This window comes from Salmo salar, chromosome 08, assembly GCF_965601325.2.
Source record: "Salmo salar chromosome 08, fSalSal1, whole genome shotgun sequence".
In the NCBI taxonomy this organism is placed as follows: domain Eukaryota; kingdom Metazoa; phylum Chordata; class Actinopteri; order Salmoniformes; family Salmonidae; genus Salmo; species Salmo salar.
Window position 1 is genome coordinate 23,493,780 of NC_138298.1, and position 17,594 is coordinate 23,511,373.

The 17,594-nt window shown below is 47.0% G+C and overlaps 1 protein-coding gene across 1 annotated transcript; it reads right to left on the minus strand.

Moving 5' to 3' along the window:
- Nucleotides 1-3,561: 3,561 nt before the first annotated feature.
- LOC145881469 (uncharacterized) lies at nt 3,562-9,073 on the minus strand. The gene is made up of 4 exons (XM_082978175.1): nt 8,294-9,073; nt 5,575-5,617; nt 4,579-4,654; nt 3,562-4,223 (listed from the first exon to the last, which is right to left on the minus strand). Exons 1-4 carry the CDS (start codon nt 8,500-8,502, stop codon nt 3,562-3,564), a joined length of 990 nt encoding a protein of 329 aa, XP_082834301.1. The 5' UTR covers nt 8,503-9,073.
- Between the last annotated feature and the right edge of the window lie 8,521 nt (nt 9,074-17,594).

Sequence of the window (17,594 nt, forward strand, 5' to 3'; positions counted from 1 at the left end):
GAGTTAAATATGATCCAACACCCTTCATTTTGACGTCCCCACAAACAACATCAACGATGGCAGTCTCAGACTGAAGTACTGTATGTAGCAAACAAAGAATTCAGTTTGAGAAATATCACTGTTTCACAGAGACTAGTTGGTTGAGTCAGTACAGTATAGTATAATAATATAGTAGTCAGTGCAGTATAGTATAATATAGTAGTCAGTAGGGTTTAGTATAATAATATAGTAGTCAGTAGGGTATAGTATAGTAGTCAGTACATTATAGTATAATATAGTAGTCAGTAGGGTATAGTATAATAATATAGTAGTCAGTACATTACAGTATAATATAGTAGTCAGAAGGGTATAGTATAATAATATAGTAGTCAGTACAGTATAGTATACAATAGTAGTCAGTAGGGTATAGTATAATAATATAGTAGTCAGTATAGTACATTATAGTATAGTAGTCAGTAGGGTATAGTACAGTAGTCAGTACATTATAGTATAATATAGTAGACAGTAGGGTATAGTATAATAATATAGTAGTCAGTAGAGTACATTAAAGTATAATATAGTAGTCAGTAGGGTATAGTATAATAATATAGTAGTCAGTATAGTACATTATAGTATAATATAGTAGTCAGTAGGGTATAGTAAAATAATATAGTAGTCAGTATAGTACATTATAGCAGTCAGTAGGTTATAGTATAATAATATAGTAGTCAGTATAGTACATTATAGTATAGTAGTCAGTAGGGTATAGTATAATAATATAGTAGCCAGTATAGTACATTATAGTATAGAAGTCAATAGGGTATAGTATAGCAGTCCCCAGGGTATCGTATAGTATAACATAGCAGTCAGTAGGATAAAGTATAGTACATGATAGTATAGTAGTCAGTAGGGTATAGTATAGCAGTCCGTAGGGTACAGTATAGTAGTCAGTAGGTTATAGTATAGTAGTCAGGAGGTTATAGTACATTATAGCAGTCTGTAGGGTGCAGTAGTCAGTAGGGTATAGTAGATTATAGTATAGCAGTCAGTAGGTTATAGTATAGTAGTCAGCAGGGTATACTATAGTAGTCAGTAGGGTATAGTATAGTAGTCAGTAGGGGTATAGTAGTCAGTAGGGTATAGTATAGTGGTCAGTAGGGTAAAGAATAGTATAGTAGTCAGTAGGGTATAGTATAGTGGTCAGTAGGGTATAGAACAGTATAGTAGTCAGTAGCGTATAGTAGTCAGTAGGTTATAGTAAAGTAGTCAGAATGGTATAGTATAGTAGTCAGTAGGGTATAGAATAGTATTGAGTAGGGTATAGAATAGTATAGTAGTCAGTAGTGTATAGTATAGTAGTCAGTAGGGTATAGTATAGTAATCTGTAGGGTATAGTATAGTAGTCAGTAGGGTATAGAATAGTATAGTAGCCAGTAGGGTATAGTATAGTAGACAGTAGGGTATAGCATAGTGGTCAGTAGGGTATAGCATAGTGGTCAGTAGGGTATAGAATAGTATAGTAGTCAGTAGTGTATAGTAGTCAGTAGGTTATAGTAAAGTAGTCAGAAGGGTATAGTATAGTAGTCAGTAGGGCATAGTATAGTATTCAGTTGGGTATAGAATAGTATAGTAGTCAGTAGTGTATAGTATAGCAGTCAGTAGGGTATAGTATAGTCGTCAGTAGGATTTAGTATAGTAGTCAGTAGGGCATAGTATTATAGTCAGTAGGGTATAGTATAGTAGTCAGTAGGGTATAGAACTGTATACTAGCCAGTAGGGTATAGAACAGTATACTAGTCAATAGAGTATAGTATAGTAGCCAGTGGGGTTAGGTATAGTATAGTAGCCAGTGGGGTATAGTATAGTAGCCAGTAGGGTATCGTATAGTAGTCAGTAGGGTATAGTATAGTAGTCAGTAGGGTATAGTATAGTAGCCAGTAGGGTATAGTATAGTAGCCAGTAGGGTATAGTATAGTAGTCAGTAGGGCATAGTATAGTATTCAGTTGGGTATAGAATAGTATAGTAGTCAGTAGTGTATAGTATAGCAGTCAGTAGGGTATAGTATAGTCGTCAGTAGGGTTTAGTATAGTAGTCAGTAGGGCATAGTATTATAGTCAGTAGGGCATAGTATTATAGTCAGTAGGGTATAGTATAGTAGTCAGTAGGGTATAGAACTGTATACTAGCCAGTAGGGTATAGAACAGTATACTAGTCAATAGAGTATAGTATAGTAGCCAGTGGGGTTAGGTATAGTATAGTAGCCAGTGGGGTATAGTATAGTAGCCAGTAGGGTATAGTATAGTAGTCAGTAGGGTATAGTATAGTAGTCAGTAGGGTATAGTATAGTAGCCAGTAGGGTATAGTGTAGTAGTCAGTAGGGTATAGTATAGTAGTCAGTAGGGTATAGTATAGTAGTCAGTAGGGTATAGTATAGTAGCCAGTAGGGTATAGTATAGTAGTCAGTAGGGTATAGTATAGTAGCCAGTAGGGTATAGTGTAGTAGTCAGTAGGGTATAGTATAGTAGTCAGTAGGGTATAGTATAGTAGTCAGTAGGGTATAGTATAGTAGCCAGTAGGGTATAGTATAGTAGTCAGAAAGGTATAGTATAGTAGTCAGTAGGGTATAGTATAGTAGCAAGTAGGGTATAGTATAGTAGTCAGTAGGGTATAGTATAGTAGCCAGTAGGGTATAGTATAGTAGTCAGAAAGGTATAGTATAGTAGTCAGTAGGGTATAGTATAGTAGCCAGTAGGGTATAGTGTAGTAGTCAGTAGGGTATAGTATAGTAGCCAGTAGGGTATAGTGTAGTAGTCAGTAGGGTATAGTATAGTAGTCAGTAGGGTATAGTATAGTAGCCAGTAGGGTATAGTGTAGTAGTCAGTAGGGTATAGTATAGTAGTCAGAAAGGTATAGTATAGTAGTCAGTAGGGTATAGTATAGTAGTCAGAAAGGTATAGTATAGTAGTCAGTAGGGTATAGTGTAGTAGTCAGTAGGGTATAGTATAGTAGTCAGAAAGGTATAGTATAGTAGTCAGTAGGGTATAGTATAGTAGCCAGTAGGGTATAGTGTAGTAGTCAGTAGGGTATAGTATAGTAGTCAGAAAGGTATAGTATAGTAGTCAGTAGGGTATAGTATAGTAGTCAGAAAGGTATAGTATAGTAGTCAGTAGGGTATAGTGTAGTAGTCAGTAGGGTATAGTATAGTAGTCAGAAAGGTATAGTATAGTAGCCAGTAGGGTATAGTGTAGTAGTCAGTAGGGTATAGTATAGTAGTCAGTAGGGTATAGTATAGTAGCCAGTAGGGTATAGTGTAGTAGTCAGTAGGGTATAGTATAGTAGCCAGTAGGGTATAGTGTAGTAGTCAGTAGGGTATAGTATAGTAGTCAGTAGGGTATAGTATAGTAGCCAGTAGGGTATAGTGTAGTAGTCAGTAGGGTATAGTATAGTAGCCAGTAGGGTATAGTGTAGTAGTCAGTAGGGTATAGTGTAGTAGTCAGTAGGGTATAGTATAGTAGTCAGTAGGGTATAGTATAGTAGCCAGTAGGGTATAGTGTAGTAGTCAGTAGGGTATAGTATAGTAGTCAGTAGGGTATAGTATAGTAGCCAGTAGGGTATAGTGTAGTAGTCAGTAGGGTATAGTATAGTATTGCAGGAGACTGCAGCAGTGTGTTCAGTGCTCTGTGGCTCTTCCTCTGCTCCTCTGTGGTGCTGACCTCCTCAGGCGAGGGCAGGCCTGTCAGAAACACACTTATTAAGCATGATAAGGGCAAAGGAGCTGCTCCCACTGCAGCCAGGGATAGGGCCCCCAGAAACACACCGAAAGACAAAAGAAAAGACAGGAAGAAACAAAAGAGGAAACGTACGTTGGTACAGTAACTGGGAACAAGGAAGTTGTTCTTTTTCTCCCCCTTATCTTTCCCTACCCCTCCTTCTCTTCTGTTTGTTCCACTCTTTCTGTGCCTGTCCTCCCCTCTTCTGGTCTGTGGTACCTGTGATAACTGCTTGCTGACGTTCAGTCTCTGGGCGAGCTGCGACGTGATCTTCTCGTTGGCGTCTCGCAGCTCCTGGGAGGAGCGCTGGGCATCACGCCGGGCGGTCTGTAGAACGGCGAGGTGGTGCTGGAGCGCCAGAACGCGTCTGCGCAGAGAGGCGGGGGCGCAGCAGCCGCACCTCTGGGCCTTCCTCCTCTTTCTCTCACTCCGTCTCTTCCCTCCTTCCTCCCCCGGCTCCCTCTGTTTATATCCTAACAAGAGGAGAACACAGTGCGTTCCTCAGAGTGTTCATGTACAAGAGAGTGGTGAACACACTTACAATCCCCATTTAGATTTCTGCTGCCGAGAGTTATCAAACGTGTGTGTGTGTACGTATGTATGTGTGTGTGTGTGTGTGTGTGTGTGTGTGTGTGTGTGTGTGATACTCTATCATCAGACTGACTAAGCCATTCCATATATAACCGATACAACAGTGTAGAGACCAGAATCTTGTTTTGTATCAGGTGTTGCTTCCAATAGTGTGTGTGTTTTGGTGTGTCCCCCCCCTAAATAGTTGATAAAGTTTTGTGAAAATCTATGTGAAACATGAAAACGTGTTGTTGCTACCTTGGTTCGGAACATCAGGCTGCGTTCTGGAGAATTCTTCCGCTGGCTGTTCTGAGGCGGCTGCGTACCTGTGTGACTGGAAAAAGACAAACCAAAATGTTTTGAAACTCTTAAACCCTGCCGTTTAATGCAGCACAACAGGTTAACGTCCGCGTCGTGTCACACAGGAATCACAGCATGTGGCATTTAACGCGACGCGACAAATCACACCGAGTCATAATGCAGCGCAACGTGTTTAATACAACACACGTCGACTTGAACGCAACTCTACACCGCCACAACTCTCTTGACAGGTGCCTGATGAAACACCCCCGCGCTCACTCACCCCCTTGCCCCTGTGCCCCACGGTGTGTGTGTGTGTGTGTGTGTGACACCGCCTGAGAGCGTTTGTAGTCACATCAAAGCCCTCCCCCCCGGAGCACCGGTACGGTTTAATCACGGGCTGGTTTGATCACATGGAGCCTTCCGGAAGCCCTTTGATTTGTGACACAGCGCGCGTGGATCCACTGTCATGGCGATGAGGCTGGGCGGAGCTGATGGGCAGGGCGGGCGGAGGGGCATGTGGAGTGGCTGACTGAGGGATCTGATTTGACAGATAGAAGAGCCTACAGAACATCCCTTTGGGGAATAGCTGCCAGGTATTACAGTGAAGGAGTTGACAATAGACAAAAACAAGTACAGAAAAACCTGGACTATTGATTTCATTGGGTGGAGGAGGAAGGAAGAACAGAGGAGGCAGAGCCTAAAGCCAGGTAGAGCACAGAGTAGCCACTGCACTGCGTAATATAGGCTAGGCATTACTAGGCCAAACCCAGGTTAACAACATCCTGACTGACTCACCGATTACAAACAAACTCTTCAGAAATGAAATCAACAATTCAATAAAAAATTCAATGAACTACTTCAATTCCACATTATGCGTAAAGGCTTGTTAGTCGATTGAATGGAGGTTATAGTGAATGGAAGAATAGATAAGACTTCTCCAAATGGACTCACCTTGACTGGGTGACTGTCCAGGCTGTCAGAGTACTCCTCTCCACTGTCACGAGAGAGAGAGACATAGAGAGAGAGAGAGAGACAGACAGAAAGAGACAGAGAGGGAGAGAGACAGAGAGAGAGACAGAGAGACCGAGAGAGAGAGAGAGAGAGACAGAGGGGTGGGAAAAAGATAGAGAATGTGAATATGTATTACCACAGTAATATTTATAATTTGCATGTATGGAAGTTCAATAACAATTTATATATCCAATGTTCCATTTACCATCAAGCAGAGTATTGTTTTCTCCATCTCATTCCATGTGCAATTTAATTCCTGAATCTATTTCCTGAATTCCTGGAAATGACCTGAATCAATTTCAGCTCATCAGTTGTGCTGCAGTGTGTATCAACATGTATGAAGACTGCAGTGGCCTTCATTAGTGCGATCTGTGTGACAGACGTGTGTGAGTGGCATGGCTGAGCACCGACGAGACGAGCCCATCTGATGGACGGACGTGCGGTAAGGGTTTCGGAGACAAACACGCCTCCACTCCCTACCCACCCACCTCCCCCGTTATCGACAGTGACCTTTGACGTGGAAGTCAGTGACATTTACGCTGTGGGTTTTATTAACGTGGGGCGGTGAGAGCAGCAGAGGTAAAGACCTCCACATCACCATCAGCCTTCCCACATGACAGACCAGAGGCCCCAGGGCTGGGGGGCGCAGGCTGGGGGTGGAGGCTAGAGCTGGGATCTGGGGCTGGAGGGAGAAAGGACTGGACCCAGCCACTAAGGCCCAAGACTGGCCTACTGACAGACTGTGCTGAGCACTGAACATTCCAGTATACCACAAACCTGCAACAGAGAGGCATTTAGCCTACATTACCATACAAAAGTAATAGTTTGAATACTGTAGGTAATCAATGCAACAGGAAGGGGAATAAATAACTACTTCAAAACAAACCAACCATATGGATACAAGTCAAGTCCTCACTATAACAGTATGCTGGATGTATTGGATAGACTGTATTTACATGATATGCTGTTGTAATTGACAGGTATTTCAGATAGCCTGTCTTTACCTGCCTGCTCACTGCCTTTGGGCTGAACCACTCACTCAGCCAGGGCGGGGGTGATCACCTTGTCAGGGAGTGAGCTGTATCACTGTATCTTATACCCTGTGGCAGGGCGTCCCCCCTGTTTAGGGCACTTCTACTATTCCATCAGTCTCAGATGTGCTGAGTGGACAGGATAGTGTGCTGGTCGTGTCATGGCTGCCTTGCTTCGGGAGACAGGCTGTGTGTGTGTGCTGGTGTACTATATATTGTATACCAGATACCTCCTGCTAGCCCCTACAGTACTCTCCCGGAGGCCCCTGCCTCAGCCCTGCTCTGCTCTCCAAACAAACTGCTGATGTGGTCAAAATTCAAAATGTCCGCCAGCCTTAAGGTACTTCTTCCTGAAACTTTTAAACCACAAGTCGAGCCAGAGGCAGTGAGAAGAACAGTCAAAAACCAAGACGGAGGAAGGCGCTTGTCAGTCACTTCTTTAACGAGTCTGATATCTTCATTTTGTTGGTATTTAACACATTCTCTGCAGGATGAAAAGCCACATTTTGCCAAGCACCTATAGGCATAATAATATTGAGACATCAGAGACAGAAGGCTTTAACAGTACTGCACCTCAACTGACAGGTAACTTAACTAAAGATATCTTTATTTAAGTCCCCCTTTTAGGTTAAGGGAGAAACATGCCATAGGTTTATACAGCCACTGTTAGGTTTCATCGTCCCCATGTGAGTAACCAAGGTTTCAGTGAGATGAATTAGTCATGGGAGATGTGAGGTGAAGTGTGTGTGTGTGTGTGTGTGTGTGTGTGTGTGTGTGTGTGTGTGTGTGTGTGTGTGTGTGTGAAGTGAAGCTAGGCTACTGCTGGAGGGGGGGAATAGAGTCTCTGTGAGAAATGAACATCAGCCAGCGGTGCGGGTAGCCGGTGTTTGAAATCAAATCATCCCAACCATCACTCAATAAACATTAGCTCAGTGGCTTTCTAGCATAAAACATACATGAAATAATTACTGTAGATGGTTCTTCATTTGGAGAGTGTTAAACAGCTTGTAGACATCTGGTAGCGAGCCGAGGAGGGTCATTCAAAATTTATCCAACTAAATTAAGGCGAGGAGAGGAATGAGAGGGGGGTTCGTGTGGGGAGCAAAAAACGGTTGCGCACATCCTGAATCGACATGTCACAAGATAACGGAACTGACTGGGGTCGGGGTGGTGGGGGGGAACCTATGCCTGGGAATGTCTTAAGTTGCTGTCAACAGAGGGGTGAATATGCACAGGACCGGTAAATTAAATCAAGCTGCCAAACTGTCAATTCTCAGGCCTCATGACTGCATCACTCGAAGATATCAAGTGTCGGGCTTTCTTGGCACCAGTTCAACTCTGTGTGCAGAGGTGGCTAATTTTGCATGCACATTTCAGTCAATAAGCTCCGAGCAAGACGTCCCAAGATATTTTAAAGGATCTGACAGTCGTTTTCTTACATTTCCTCCCTCTCCCTCCATCGGCTCTTGAATACCAACTAGACAGGCGCTGAAAATTCAATCACCCATTTGCTTACGCTTTGCATATGCACGGTGTCCCCTCGATGCCGCTAAGCCCCCCCCACCCTAGAAAATAATGAGGGGCTGAGAGAGAGAGAGAGAGAGAGAGAGAAAGTGTGTGTGTCGTACCTGTCCGCGCTTATGTCCTCCCAGTCGTCCCTAGCAGGGCTGAGGCCTCCTCCTCCAATGGCTTGATTGGGGCCAACTGCTCGGTGGCGGTGCAGCCGCGCTGGGCCTCTGGGCCGCATGCCTGTTTTGAATTTGACCTTGCTGTTTGCTAATGCCCCTCCACTTATTCCTCCTCCTGCTGTGGCTGCTGTGGCCAGCCCTGTTAGCATGTTAGCCTTGGGTCATCTCTGGCTCTTGTTGAAGTCCCGGGCCGCCCTCAGGATGCCCAGCTCCTGCCTGAGCCGGAGCAGCTGCTGCCGGGTGCGTCCGGCTTCCCTCCTGGCCCCCTCCAGCTGGGTCTCCAGGGCCACTAACCTCTCTATGTACTCTGCCATGTAGAGTTAATGGACCTTCTATTCACTGTAAATGTCTTAAAACAAAGCTACAAACAAGAAAAATCCTGTCAACTTTGAACTGCGAAAACAGAGTAGTGTCAGTGTTTCTCTCTACTCTGACCTGTGTTTGCAGTAACTGTGCAGGCCAGGGTAGTAGAGGGTTGAAACAAACCATTAGGCCATTAACACGGCGGCAGGTAGCCTAGTGGTTAAGAGCTTTGGGCCAGTAACCAAAAGGTCGCTGGGTCGAATCCCCGAGCCGACCAGCTGAAAAATCTGTCGATGTGCCCTTGCCCAAGGCACTGAACTCTAATTGCTCCCATAAACTGTGGATAAGAGCATCTGCTAAATTACTGAAACACTCCCATTCTGACTGAGCCCCCACCTCCTAGAGAGGCTACAGACATCTGACTGCTAGCCCCCCCCCCCCCCCCCCCTCCTAGAGAGGCTACAGACATCTGACAGCTAGCCCCCCCCCCCCCCTCCTAGAGAGGCTACAGACATCTGACTGCTAGCACCACCCCCCCTAGAGAGGCTACAGACATCTGACTGCAAGCCCCCCCCCCTCCTAGAGAGGCTACAGACATCTGAAAGCTAGCCCCCCCCCCCTCCTAGAGAGGCTACAGACATCTGACTGCTAGCCCCCCCCCCCCTCCTAGAGAGGCTACAGACATCTGACAGCTAGCCCCCCCCCCCTCCTAGAGAGGCTACAGACATCTGACTGCTAGCCCCCCCCCCCCCCCCTCCTAGAGAGACTACAGACGTCTGACTGCTAGCCCCCCCCCTCCTAGAGAGGCTACAGACGTCTGACTGCTAGCCCCCCCCCCCCCCAGAGAGGCTACAGACATCTGACTGCTAGCCCCCCCCCCCCCCCCTCCTAGAGAGGCTACAGACATCTGACTGCTAGCCCCCCCCTCCTAGAGAGGCTACAGACATCTGACTGCTAGCCCCCCCCTCCTAGAGAGGCTACAGACATCTGACTGCTAGCCCCCCCCCCCTCCTAGAGAGGCTACAGACATCTGACTGCTAGCCCCCCCCCCCCTCCTAGAGAGGCTACAGACATCTAGCCCCCCCCCCCTCCTAGAGAGACTACAGACATCTGACTGCTAGCCCCCCCCTCCTAGAGAGGCTACAGACATCTGACTGCTAGCCCCCCCCCCCTCCTAGAGAGGCTACAGACATCTGACTGCTAGCCCCCCCCCCCCCCTCCTAGAGAGGCTACAGACATCTGACTGCTAGCCCCCCCCCCCCTCCTAGAGAGGCTACAGACATCTGACAGCTAGCCCCCCCTAGAGAGGCTACAGACAACTGACTGCTAGCCCCCCCTCTCCTAGAGACGCTACAGACATCTGACTGCTAGCCCCCCCCCTCCTAGAGAGGCTACAGACATCTGACAGCTAGCCCCCCCCCCCTCCTAGAGAGACTACAGACATCTGACTGCTAGCCCCCCCCCCCCTCCTAGAGAGACTACAGACATCTGACTGCTAGCCCCCCCCCCCCCTCCTAGAGAGGCTACAGACATCTGACAGCTAGCCCCCCCCCCCCTCCTAGAGAGACTACAGACATCTGACTGCTAGCCCCCCCCTCCTAGAGAAGCTACAGACAACTGACTGCTAGCCCCCCCCCCTCCTAGAGAGGCTACAGACATCTGACTGCTAGCCCCCCCCCCCCCTAGAGAGGCTACAGACAACTGACTGCTAGCCCCCCCCCCCCTCCTAGAGAGGCTACAGACATCTGACTGCTAGCCCCCCCCCCCCCCTAGAGAGGCTACAGACAACTGACTGCTAGCCCCCCCCCCCCTTCCTGGAGAGACTACAGACATCTGACTGCTAGCCCCCCCCTCCTAGAGAGGCTACATACATCTGACTGCTAGCCCCCCCCCCCCCCCTTCCTGGAGAGCCTACAGACATCTGACTGCTAGCCCCCCCCCCTCCTAGAGAGACTACAGACATCTGACAGCTAGCCCCCCCCCTCCTAGAGAGACTACAGACATCTGACAGCTAGCCCCCCCCCTCCTAGAGAGACTACAGACATCTGACAGCTAGCCCCCCCCCCCCTACTAGAGAGACTACAGACATCTGACTGCTAGCCCCCCCCCTCCTAGAGAGACTACAGACATCTGACAGCTAGCCCCCGCCCCCCCTAGAGAGACTACAGACATCTGACTGCTAGCCCCCCCCCCCCCCCCCCCCTAGAGAGGCTACAGACATCTGACAGCTAGCCCCCCCCCTCCTAGAGAGGCTACAGACATCTGACAGCTAGCCCCCCCCAGACAGGCTACAGACATCTGACTGCTAGCCCCGCCCCTCCTAGAGAGACTACAGACATCTGACAGCTAGCCCCCCCCCCCCCCCTCCTAGAGAGACTACAGACATCTGACTGCTAGCCCCCCCACCTAGAGAGGCTACAGACATCTGACTGCTAGCCCCCCCCCCCCCCCTAGAGAGACTACAGACATCTGACTGCTAGCCCCCCCCCCCCCCTCCTAGAGAGGCTACAGACATCTGACTGCTAGCCCCCCCCCTCCTTGAGAGACTACAGACATCTGACAGCTAGCCCCCCCCCCTAGAGAGACTACAGACATCTGACTGCTAGCCCCCCCCCCCCCCCCCCAGAGAGGCTACAGACATCTGACAGCTAGCCCCCCCCCTCCTAGAGAGGCTACAGACATCTGACAGCTAGCCCCCCCCCCCCCCCCCAGACAGGCTACAGACATCTGACAGCTAGCCCCCCCCCCCCCACCTAGAGAGGCTACAGACATCTGACTGCTAGCCCCGCCCCTCCTAGAGAGACTACAGACATCTGACAGCTAGCCCCCCCCCCCCCCCCCCCCCCCTCCTAGAGAGGCTACAGACATCTGACAGCTAGCCCCCCCCCCCCCCTCCTAGAGAGGCTACAGACATCTGACAGCTAGCCCCCCCCCCCCCCCCCCCCCCTAGAGAGGTTACAGACATCTGACTGCTAGCCCCCCCCCTCCTAGAGAGACTACAGACATCTGACTGCTAGCCCCCCCCACCTAGAGAGGCTACAGACATCTGACTGCTAGCCCCCCCCCCCCCCTAGAGAGACTACAGACATCTGACAGCTAGCCCCCCCCCCCCCTCCTAGAGAGACTACAGACATCTGACTGCTAGCCCCCCCCACCTAGAGAGGCTACAGACATCTGACTGCTAGCCCCCCCCCCCCCCCCTAGAGAGACTACAGACATCTGACAGCTAGCCCCCCCCCCCTCCTAGAGAGACTACAGACATCTGACAGCTAGCCCCCCCCCCCCCTCCTAGAGAGGCTACAGACATCTGACTGCTAGCCCCCCCCCTCCTAGAGAGGCTACAGACATCTGACAGCTAGCCCCCCCCCCCCCCTCCTAGAGAGGCTACAGACATCTGACTGCTAGCCCCCTGACCAGTCACCTGTCTCTTTGGTGGAAACGGTGAAACAGAACAGTGGATACCTGCTGGGTGCAGCTATACCCCCAGGCAATCTCTCTCTTTTATTGGGCACGGCTCTGCCCTAAGCTTAAGCAGCACGGTACCATTCAAACAAAATTAGAGCGGCTTTTCGGTCCGCCTGATCATCGACTTACAGTGAGACGGGGCGACATGTCAAATTTCATGCACACACACATACAGTGCATGCTCCTCACCGGGCCTCCCCAAAATGTCTTTCCATTACCCACCATGTCTGGATACCATAAATGAGTGCTGCTCCTCTCCTCCCCTCCTCCCCTCCCTCCTCTCCCGACCCCTGTTGGTTGTTATACTAACATGGTACTGTCACTCTGTAATAGAAGCCATGACAGTCTCCATTAAACCGCCCGCCATATGGCATTTGTTGGCGCTAGGCGCATTGGCATCATCTGCTATAAATGATTCCGGAACAATTTAATTCCCCGTTAAAATAGTTCCCTGTGTGCCTCTCAATCCTCTTCAACATACCACTGCATGACTGTTATGGGCGTATGAGCACGCTTTTACATCCCCTCTTAACATCCCCTGAACGGCACTTCACCAACGTCATTGTGGAGGATTATCACACTCACAGTGAGTGATGGGGTCTGGGAAGAAGTCATTTAAAAAACATTATTTGTGGTTGTTTTGTAGTTCTCAGAGGAAAGCCTTTGCAACCAATAGCAGACATTGAATACTTTTCAAATATGTTTTTCTAATTGTTATTTTGACCAGAAAAATGCCTGCTCAACGACAAAACATCCACATAAATCTTCCAAGAGCCGAGACAGTATTTTTCTCCCCACTTCAGTGTTACAGAAATACTTAAGTAGGTATTGTGGCGAAGAAGACTTTTGTCTTGCCGGGTTTCTTTTATTGGCGGTGACAAAGAGCACTTTACTGTACCTTCTTCAGCGACTGCTCCACTCTCTCGGCAGAGGGCTTTTTGGGAGTGCTGTTCTTGACCTCCGGATCGGCTGCCACTTTGTGAAGAAGCTCTGCCAACGAGGACAAAGCATGTTATTGTGACACGAAGACAAGACAAGTGTCTGCTTCCTTTCAGCCAGCCACATAGGTAGATAAAAAAGAGGAAAAAAATATATTATTGAATCCATTTTTATTAATTATGTCTAATTGATTTCTTTTCACGCCGTAAACCTATTCTTCTAGGCTACTTGTTCTTTTCTGAAAATAGTGTCAGAAAAGAACACATGACTTGCCAGTGTCTGACTGTCAACCTTTGAATCCTCCGTGTAAGTTCAAGACAAGAGAGCTCTAAATTATATCACTTTGGCAATTATTCAGAAATCTAAAACCATTATAAAATGACAACGCAAAGAGCAATTGAAGACAGTGATTTGTCATATTAGGGGATTAGAATCAATAAATCTACCCTAGAATATCCATTTCCATTCTAAAACCCCAGGACATAGTCTTTATCAAGCCCCATTAATAATACAGGTCTTATATTTTATCTAAGCATCCACTAGCATGTTCAATCAAAAGCAGACATTGGTGAAAACACAACCCCCTCACCCCTGGAGATCTTAAACAAACGTGGAGAAATGTTCAACTCCCCTGTGAACACACAAACCCTGGCTGCCCTGCTTGCTTTGTAGCCCACCATGCATCCACACCCAGTAGAATAACTCCTCTCCAACGAATAAAATCTGCCTTTATTGGGAGCAGTTCAACAAGTCATTATTATGTTTTTTAACATTCACCGGTGAAGAAGACGAAGAACAAGTATGTGAGTAGATTCCCCTGCTGCTACAAGCGAGAAAAAATACATTTAAAAATCACAAAAGGAATAGGAGTTTGTCTATTTTGTGTGTGAACTACCCTCTTTTCTGACCCCAAAAATTTAAATAAAAAGGTTGAGGCAAAATAATAATGAAGACAAAACTTTTCCGCCTCCCTTCACTCCTTCTTGTTAAACTTTCATGGCCGTACAAGGAAACTCATTTGTCAGATGAGGTTGAAAATGTTAAATATTCAGGCACTCGACTTTTCAGGTCAGTTGACCTTTTGTCGTGAGATGCAGGAGAAAGAGGCAAGAGAGCGAGAGGGTGAGAGCGAGAGAGAGAGAGAAAGAAAGAGGTGGATCCACTCTTCGCTTTGAAGCACTCTGCTCCTCCCTCCCTTCTCATTTGCTCCTCCCCCCCTTCTCATTTGCTCCTCCCCCCCTTCTCATTTGCTCCTCCCCCCCTTCTCCTTTGCATGGCCAAGGAAAGGAAAGGGAAGTTTGTTACTTCAAATTAGCCGTCTCTTTTGTCTCCGCCGACTTGTCACATCCAATCAGACCAGAGCCCAAATAAGCAAGGGCTGCCGCACAGCGCTGTGTACATAACCAGATAGGGAGACAATTATCCCGCTCGCGCCCGGGCTGGGGGGTGGCTGGGGAGTTGGCACCTCGGCACTAGTACCTTGATATGGAGGGAGTCAGTGGCTCTCTAGTCACTTTGCTTCGGAGGAGGTCCCAATGCCACAGCATTCATTAACGTCTAACGGCTGAAATGTCTTCTCAACCCCATCACCTCCTCCTCCGCGCCTCCGTCTCCCGCCCCTTACGGGCCAAGCCACAAAGGTCTCTGCCACGGAGCGCTGTCTTTCATCTGTTTGCTTTCGTTAGCAGGATTGTGATGGGGTTGGGTTGCTGCTTGAACCTTTCTCTCCCTTTGATCGGGTCAGAAGGGTTCCGCAAGAGTCAATTCCGGGGCCGCTTGTAAACGTGTTCGATGGATCTCTGGGTTTCTGCTGCCAGGGCCTGATTTGAGCTGCTACAGTGTTGGTTTATGATGAGCTGGCCTCAGAGTTAGCAATTTCAATTTACATCTTGTATGTCAATCAATTACATAATCACTTTAGTCACAATCAATCCTTGGGATTAACTTAAAAGGGCCAAACTGTGATATTTCTAGACAATTTTTCAAATCGGTATTGGGCCTTTATGTTATTATGAAGTGAAAGGCAGTAGTATAAATCATAAACATTCTGTGGCTGCCGCCGTGCTTTCACTCGGGTGGTGCCGTGTAGAGATTATAGGTCTCTAATTTGGTTGATTGGGTGACAGACAGGATACAATGTTAAACCATTACTTTCAAAGCCAGTCTATCTCAGCTTTTCTGATTATGCCATTGATTGTCAATGGGATCCGCCATCTTAATTAGTGGCGTCCTTTGTAGCCCTGGTTTTGCATTTGGCCGACAGACACCATCATTAATCATCAGGTAAATTAAAGTGATGGAGAACAGATTGGTTATTGAACTTGTTAATTAAAAGGGCCACTGTAGTAGGTTATTCAGTATTTGACAAAGCGATGCGGATTGGGAGTCCCAAATGGCACCCTTTTCCCTGTATAGTGCGCAACTTTTGACCAGCACATATGACTATGATAAAAGGTAGTGCACTATGTAGGGAATAGGGTGCCATTTGGGACACAGACAAATTGATGCATGTTCTATGATTAGGAGGGGAGGTTTGCACTATGCAAAGAAGATGCGTTCTTTTTGATATCCCAGTCCATTTAGAACAGGTTGATCAGTCTTTAATTGAATTGTCCTGTTAATTCCACTGAAGATGTGGTGTTCAACCCCCACAAAAAAAGTAGCTGAGGAGGTACAACATCACAAGCACGTCAGAACACTACCGTTCAACAGATGTTCGACCTACGTATGTTAAACTAACATATGTGCCGTTATTCAGTGTTTTTTTCCCCCCTGGGAAAAAATAAACATTGTTTTTACAGCTTTTTCTTTTGTCGTTACATGTACATTCTACACACATTCCACATACGTCTTTTTTTTAAACAGTAGTTACATAGCAAGAAAAAAGTAATTTGATATTTCGATATACATGAGATAGTACTTATACATTATAAATTGTGTTTTCATTCAAAACTATTATAGAACATGAGCTTGTAAACCCACCCTTCATTCAGTGTTTCCTCTTTGACTTGTTCAGCCTAAAGACAATATCCAGGGGTGTTGCTTCATACCTATGGAGGACACATTCTTTCAGACAAGGAGAAATGGGGCAAAACAGCTTGATGGGGTTCCGATCTGTCAGTCAGCCTCTAGACGAGAGTGTGGATCATAGAGTTGGATAGAGTGCACACTTGCCACAAAGCCTTTTTTAGCATGGACAGCACAATTGAATGCATTCATAATTTCACTGGGTGGGACTTCTAACATTATAATGAGGGTCACACAATTCCACCTAGGTCAGCAAGACAGATCAGCCAATGGATTATAATCCTGAGCAAACATTGGGTGGGCTTTCTTTCCAACTCTATGGTGTGGAAGTGAAAAGGCTCACCTTGTTGTTCGTTCTGAAGACACAGCCTCAGCTCCTGTACAGTGGCCCGGTCCATAGCAGCCTGGACCCGCAACACATCCAGCTCCTCCTCTAGGTTAGTCCTACCACCACACACGTCAAAAAAACAACACTTAAAACAACACAATGTTTTTCTTCAAGACTTTAGTGACAGGAAGGGCAGTTTCTGTGTCAGACTTGCCCTCCTCTTCTCTCAACACACCTGGACCCAAGGAAAGGATACATCTTGTTACATTCCTGTAAATGCCACTTCTAATTCCACATTACAACCATTGACTGTATGTGACGCCTCCATTTTACTTTTAACCTGACAACCGTGGCATCAAATCCTCCTCTACGATACCAAGATGATTAATATGAAGAGGAAAACCAGCTAATTAAGGCTGAGTTTAAATCATGTGGAAATCAAAGTGACAAGAAAGATGAAACCCAGGTAAGGAGGTACAATGTGTATGTATGTATGTATGTATGTATGTGTGTATGAGCCCAATTAACTCTCTGCCATTAGCTTGATTCCCGCTAAAGGCTAATTAAGAGGAAAGGAGCCATGCTCGAGTCTTAGTTATTATTAGGACCCAAAAAGAAGTCTGCGGAGGATACGGGTATAGGTCCCGCTGAGACCATCGCACCTGAAAACACACACCTCGTTCCCCGCCCCTTCCCTCCACAGCCCCAAGCACCCGGGGAGATGGAGAAGACAGAGAGAGAAACACTGTCTGTGTCAACTACTGATTTCCTTTTCCTGACTGACTGACTGACTGACTGACTGGTGGCTATTGTAATACAGGTTCAACTAGGAGCATGGAACGGTCCAGTAATGAAACCTTACACACCTCCAGACCAGCGCCATATGAGTGTGGTCGTGTCAGCTTGGACCCTGGTTCTGTTAGTAAACACACATGGTGAGGGCCTTCTGGTGTTCTGTTCTGTTCTGTTCCGTCCATTCCGTTCTGTTCCGTTCTTCCTCCAATGATGTCTTCACTTACATAAACATGGACTGCTAAATGTTCTTACCGGTAGTTGGCAATAAAATGTGAGTAGTTCCCGGTTAGGGATAGGTTAGGTAGTAGGCTTGAGGTGTGTGAAATGGCTCAGGGTTCACCACAGTAATACAGTGTGAACCAAGGCCTAGTTTTAAGTTGTATT

Bases quoted from the DNA above. Each gene is read 5' to 3' on its own strand.
- LOC145881469 (XM_082978175.1), bottom strand. From the start codon at position 8,502: ATGCTAACAGGGCTGGCCACAGCAGCCACAGCAGGAGGAGGAATAAGT. The intron at 5,618-8,293 runs GTACGACACACA...CTCTCGTGACAG, and splicing joins GAGGACATAAGCGCGGACAG to TGGAGAGGAGTACTCTGACA. The intron at 4,224-4,578 runs GTAGCAACAACA...TCCTCTTGTTAG, and splicing joins GCCTGATGTTCCGAACCAAG to GATATAAACAGAGGGAGCCG.